The 7,366-nt window shown below is 37.9% G+C and overlaps 1 protein-coding gene across 1 annotated transcript; it reads left to right on the top strand.

The window, feature by feature from the left end:
* The first annotated feature begins 3,583 nt into the window (after positions 1-3,583).
* LOC100368272 (histamine H2 receptor-like) lies at positions 3,584-5,192 on the top strand. The gene has a single exon (XM_006815406.2). It carries the CDS (start codon positions 3,584-3,586, stop codon positions 4,679-4,681), a length of 1,098 nt encoding a protein of 365 aa, XP_006815469.1. The 3' UTR covers positions 4,682-5,192.
* The last annotated feature ends 2,174 nt before the right edge of the window (positions 5,193-7,366 follow it).

Raw genomic sequence — 7,366 nt, 5'->3', positions numbered from 1 at the left:
TTCGTCCTTAGTGCCCTAGGGCGCGTTGAGTGTATTTGTTCATATATTCTTTTAGTAACAATTAAACTCAGGAAATTCGCCAGAGTCGACGATGCTTCACTCCACGGTGCACATATCGTTGTAGATTTACAGATTATTTGTTATGTGCGCGTCTGCGAATTGCCCAATGACGCAGAAATCAAATACAAATTTCCTCGAACACATCTCACGTCCCGTGCATTTCAATTCAAGGTTACTATGGTAACAGATGGAGCAGCAGGAACATGTTCGTTGGGGATGTTTATTGAAATCGGTGAATAGTTACAAAATCCATTCAAATCCTTTGAACGTGGTGAGAGGATCTTATAGAGCAGAAACATAGAAGCGACGGCATAGTGATATACAAATATAATATACATATATATATCAAGGAGCATACGTCTCTCTATCATAAATAGTAACATAGCCAGGTAGTAATATCGGACAGAGCATGACAGATTCAATAATATTTTTTTTCCGAATAAATTTTGCAATTAAGACGTATTCTTAATCTTCAACGCGGCTATTGGGCGTCATAAAAATGGACGGTAATTGATTATTATTCTGAGCGAAATCACGAAAATTGGATACGGATGGTTCAACAGAGATAACCGATATTGTAAATTTTAACTCACCTTGATTAGTTAGTATGTAGATCATCGTCATAATCATCGCCAACATCGCGGAGGCTGATAAGCTGATGACCTCTAGAGTCAACGAACTTATTCGCCTCCACGGCAATGAATGTGATATATATTATTATTGGCGACCTCCGAGCGAATAACAGCGTTTCGGGCTATAATGGTTATGATTGCGAGTACATTGCTCAATCACAGCGTAGTTCCTTTGGGAGGTGGTTAGTTTACTTCGTGTTTATAGTACTTGACAACATTTACAGGAATTCATTTGCGAAATTGGTGAAGATACTTAAAATAAGAAATAAAAAAAAAACAAAAAAAAAACACGAAAACGTTTAGCCAGGGGACAGGCGTTACCAGGTAACTCGTGTTTACTGCTCATCAGATACATTTCCACAAAAAACGCCATAAGGGTGAGTCAACGCTGCAACGGCGTGCCATGTAAATATACAAATGATTGTTCGCGAGTGAAGGCAATTTGACTTTATTTCTTGTCATTTGAATTTACGGGATTTATTCATCGATCGCATTATTAGACGGACTTTTGTGCTCATATCAAGTCATATATTCGATGTATTCACTAACAGACGCACTGAAGTGTGCAAAACAACACACAATACCATACTTGACAACATAATGGACATGGCAATTCACAACTTTAAAAATATATATTTTTAGAATTTGATCAAAAATGCGCAATGGAATGCGTAGTTTATTAATCTGTGTATGTACCATTGAAATCTGACCAAATGATAATAACAAACAGCGAATGATATCACGAATCAAATATTTTATTTTAAATGTATTACAGCCTTACATCCAACACACTTTTTTAAACGCGTACACGACGCGTGGACTCAGAACCGACAGCGTTCCTCATTTACTGAACAGTTTAGCGTAAAACAAAGCCAAAGTGAATTGGAATTTTAACTTGTACTCGTAAATTGAAGTATATAATTATATATAACTAAATGTCATTTATAATTTCGGCAAGGTCAGTTGGTAAACAATGTCAAGTATATAACACCAATTAATTTATCACATTTGTATCAAATTCGCGCTTTCTTGAATAAATGCACGAGATATTTCACACCAATATAATATTGCATCAACAGTGTTCACGGTGATAGCTGTAGCTTCAGTCCACTCTTATTAGCACATGTAATGCGTATTAGTAATTATCTAATGGCAATTTGAAATGGAGAGCCCCACAAATATGAGTGCTACAATTATTCCGCTTATAGTTGCGCGCGCATCGAGTACGGCGCGTTATGTCCATTGCATTATTTAAGAATCACCTCAAAAGTACATCTAAATCATCTGATTCCTATTAACCTACGCAATTCCCATGAACTGCTGGACTCGTTAGTCGTATAACTTCATTTCAACATCAATGGCATACTTTAAATGACTTCAAACGGCTCGAGTACAACGCCGGCTGTAACGTTGGGTCAAGGACATATGATTTGAAACGAAAATATAAATTAAAAACAAATTAAAAGCAATAGATAATAATAATATTAACTTATACGTTTTAGATTATTCTGCCACGTTGAAGTTCGATTCTGGTTATCAATAACTTAAAACTCCAGCTGTTAATAGTAGTTTTCATAAAACAACATATATGTGTTTTCTTATAACCGTTATTTTTCCTAGAGGCGGATATATATTGAAAAAAGGAAGCTCGAACGCTGCCTTATCTTATAATTGCCATCTACTCGTATATAGGGCGACGACGTTCTTTATTGCACAAACGTAAGTACCCTGATGTAACCTATATCATAATATAAATAGCTTAACAATATTGTATGAATAATCTTTTTTTACTATACCTTGGGACGCCACATGAATAAACTCGATGAAATAACCGAATATAAATATTGTAATTTTATATATATATATATATGATGAATTATACCATATACACACTAAATAATTTAACCTTGAAACTGACGAGTCATTACTAAATAATCAATAATTACTGAAAAATATAATAAAATGAAAATAAAAATAAAATCGAAATCGCCAAAAGGAGAGAATTTATCGAAATAAAATTTAATGATAGAAATGTTACGATCGTTTTGGGCATTGTAACTATACATAATTAATATCAGCAGTTATTAATTCTATTACGCCCATAAATTACGATGAACGGATTGCATTCACGCATGTATCATGTTAAATGTATTTTAAATGTTGATGCATGTCTAAATGATATTAGAATTCAAATGTTGTGGAATTTCACGTTCATTTTATGGTTTCCGGCGGTATGAACGGAGCGTGGAGAATCTTATTATCCCATAGCTCTATATTAAATTAAAACGTAAGTTTTTTTATGTTTATGAAATTAATTTTTACACTGTGTTTAATGGTTTTACCCTGGAGCTACATTTCGATTTCATCTAAACCGTCAGCCGTCATGTATTATGCATGTACAAGCCACGTGATCATACTCTCGAGTGGCTACTGCTTTTATTTTTTGCAAAAGCGCTGCGAGATTTGATATTTGTATACATCATCGACACTCTAGGCTCCGCTCGACAGATCGTGTACCCAGTGTTACAGGAAGCGGTCGGTCAACAGATCCAATACCCCTGCGAGATTCAGGAGAAAAAAATGCTAATCCCGCGAGAGTTGGTCGTTAGGCAAGCGAGAAGATAAATAGGATAAGAGTCGCTTATTAGTATTCCATAGCAGGAGCGTATGTGTCATGACTGGAGCACTAGGTCTTACTCTAGTACTACATAAGCCAAATGTTGCTAGCTGTCGACGTACACATGTAATCGAGTTATCGTGGTTTAATTGACGATGGGTTCTTTTCACATTTTTTGTCCTTCGCGTGAATTCATCGACGTAGCCGTATATGATGTGGACGCAACTGGCTGATCAACACCTATGTGTAGACTGACTGTGGACGAGTCGGTATCATGTCCCGGCACATGTCTGACCTGACTATCGATATCCAGGCTAACTATACATTAATATCACCAAACGTGGCGGCTGTATCTTCATCGGATAACCACTCCGCAGTGGACGGGGTGAATTCGCCCAGTGGTATCAGCAGTGGCAACAGTCGCCCTATTATCATCATAGCGCTTATTGGTGTCATCCTGGTTGCGATAACGATAGCAACCATTCTCGGAAACGTGCTTGTATGCCTTGCTGCAGTGGTGAATCGAAAGTTGCGAACCGTTACCAATTTCTTCGTCGTCTCATTGGCGGTATCTGATATGCTGGTCGGTCTCCTGGTCCTCCCGTTTTCTGCAATTTACGAGATTCAACGATCCTGGCCATTCGGTGTCGTCCTCTGCAATATATGGATATCCATGGATGTGCTGCTTTGTACAGTATCGATTTTAAATTTGTTTGCCATTAGTTTAGACCGCTATATAGCTATCACAAGACCTATGCGGTACCCAAGCATTATGACAACTACGAAAGCCTCCGTTGCATTAGTGGTAATCTGGAGTGTCTCCTTCCTTGTTTCATTTTTACCGATTCACATGGGATGGAATACTCTAGACGGGAACATAGAAAATATTAACGACCCGACCAACTGTAACTTCGACGTCAGCAACGGGACTTATGTGCTAATCGATGGTCTAGGTACGTTCTTTTTACCGTTGATTATCATGTTGTGTACGTACTTCCGCATTTTCCGAATTGCGAGAGAGCAGGCTAAGAGAATCAGCAATTTACCGAAGATAGACGGAAGTAATACTTCACGTGCCGTGGACGAACATAAAGCCACGAAAACACTGGCAGTAGTAATGGGAGCATTCACAGTTTGCTGGATGCCTTATTTCACGTTGTTCGTTATGAGACCGTTCATCTTCTCCCCTGGAGAAGACGTCAATTACGATTTATACTCTGTATTTCTCTGGATGGGATATGCGAACAGCACTCTTAACCCAATCGTCTACACAGTGCTTAATCAAGAGTTCAGAAATGCGTTTAGGGACCTTCTCTGCCACTGCGTCAGAACCAAGCGGTCACAAATTAAGCGCTGTGCAAATGAATGCTGACTCTTGTGCGTCTCAAAATTATCACGTCAATAATTCTCGCCCGAGACTTCATTTCCAAGTCCGCACTGTTATTATAGTATATTGATTTGTTAGACACGATGTTTTGATTTTATAGAAAAAAGGAATAATCCATGAACATATACATGCCTTTTAAACAAGGGATCAACTTAATCGAGAACAGGATTAGAGTCCTTTCAATAACGACAGATAAATCGAAGGCATTCTCCATACTGTCAAAGGATGAAAGCAAAGATAATGCGAGCAAGGTTTTTGTTTTATTATTATTTCCAGACGCTTCACTCAATTGCACATGTATAATGGCTAAATGATTTATAAGGTTAAAAGACATTTGTGGCGCAAATCCAAATTTTATTTCATGCGGGAGTCATACATTTCTCAGCAGGCCCCTCCTGATGGATTTTATATAAATTAATGAACCGGCTTATTTGATTAGTATTTGATTAAAAATGCAGATGCTTCTTTTTTTTTAAGAGCCATCCTGAATAAGAAATCTAACTGCATTAGTTTGGGAGATAGTGATTCTGAATAATAATAATTTGTTAGTTAGATGAGTCACAGAGACGACACGCGACTGTCATGACTATAAGCATTACTACTTGTTGTTGACTCGTGTTAATCTACGTGACGAATGTACATCTTATTGTTTCAAATACGCTGCTTGGCTGCCATTTTATCGCAATTAATTCAGGAAGCGTCTGTGTATTTCATTCGCGTACATAATAATTATGATAATTATTGTGCATTGGTGGATTTAAAGCGCTACATTTATACCGCGTCGTGTTCGATAGGAGCCTCAAGCGACGGATCTAACGCGTGCAATATACGTTGTTTGTTTCTAAATTCAAACGCTCGCTCAGTGCGCGTCGAATTCGTTGCATCACGTACTCGACAACCGGATTCAAGGTAGGCGACTGGTTGCATTTTGTTAATATAAATACACAATAATGTTACATTTTCTTTTAGAGCCGATTTAGCATTTTTTTTTTGAGATTTCTATACACACGTAATTTCGTTGGCCTATTCGATCACGCATGAATAAAAATTAAATCGACTGCCTTGTAAAACATATGACGGGGTTTGAATAATAAAAATTAACAATACGTTCAGAGCGCTAATGTGATCTATAGCTACTATGCAGTAACAGTTATTGGTACTTTTAGTTTTATATCTAATGCATACTTCGATTATATATTGAGTACAAAATCATATTTGTTTTAAAGCGCTCTGTCGTACAGCGCGCGTTAGCTATCTGACAAAACGCTTTGTAGGGAACCCGCATCGAACACGGCGCAATGTGGCGACTGTAGTGCTTTAATCAGACGCGTTGTCCCAATGGTCTGGCAAGCCTCACATATCTCCGACTATTTTGTGTTATCTCGTTTACCCGTAGTTTAGATGTGCATCTGTCGTAATGCTGAACATCAGACGGTTTGGGAGTATGTTTATAATCACGACAGCTCCTCCGAATACAGATATTAGCATTATATAAATTGAAGCGATCGCACAGAATTTGATCTCTAATGACTCCCCATAGATTTGAGCCAGATAACATCCATTAAAAAGCGTGTTAGGTTTTTGCTTATTTAGTTTCATTTAAGTTAGTTATCGAAGCCCATTGGCAGGAAGAGAGTTGTCTGTTTATGCACGAAGTCTTCTGCATGATATTAAGGAGGGCTAGATATTTGATAGTTGGCTTGTACGGAAGCGTCGGGTTGCTCTACACGATTTGGGAATTAAATGTGTTAGCCGCGTTAAGATCGAAGTGAAGTGTTGAGCGCCTTGTGAAATCTGACATCCTATTCAAAACACTAAAATTCTGAAAATGATCAAGGGAATCCTGCTGTCCCTACTTAAGAAGACTGAAGGAAGATACATACATGTCTGTGTAAATTGAATCTCCGTGACGTAGTTAGTCCAGTGAAATGAGCACATTCGTTCATTCTCTAATTTTATTTCCATAATAATTATTTTGAAAGTAGGCCAAGTAGAGCTTCGTCAAATTGATCATGTCTTATTTGTCGCGCATCAAAAGGATGAAGTAATTTCTAATTTGAGATGGTATCATGATTACAGAAAGATAGTAATAGCTGACGGGTGTCCTGTTTAATCACTTCAGTGTGGGCTAATGGTCGACTGCTACTAACTAGATGCATTTTGTTGTAATCACATTTGTCATAGCGCCTGCTATTAATTTAATTTGGTTTTTCACTTTGGTGTCATATCTTACGGTGAAAGGCGCATTTCCGGTACAATAAAACATCGGAGATTTGAGTCGTAGTTCACCTGCCAGCTTCTAGAGCGACGTAAGGCTGGGCGATGGATGATACATAGTGACTGCATCGATTGGATCCATTGTATGAGCGAAGAAGGCCCAAGACTGACAAATGCTTCAATCACATTCAATTGAATATCTAATTCCGTGACAGCGATTGATGGGTTCGCAATAATGCACTGAATGGTTTTGACGATGAATCAAGAACTCTCTCCTTCCACCCGATGTCACATCCACGACGCTGTGTTACATTACAATCAGCTTTCTATAAAACTGTAATGGATATTCAAACTTTTAGTTTACACAGGCTGATTAAAGTATTGTTTAACGAGGTCAAATGCCTATTCCAAATATGCTTGGATGTGCATGCCCAATTACGCATTCAATTCACT

Source organism: Saccoglossus kowalevskii, chromosome 10 (assembly GCF_978046115.1).
Source record: "Saccoglossus kowalevskii chromosome 10, keSacKowa6.1, whole genome shotgun sequence".
NCBI classification, from domain to species: domain Eukaryota; kingdom Metazoa; phylum Hemichordata; class Enteropneusta; family Harrimaniidae; genus Saccoglossus; species Saccoglossus kowalevskii.
The sequence above is the reverse complement of the archived record's forward strand: the minus strand, read 5'-3'. Positions and strand labels throughout refer to the sequence as shown.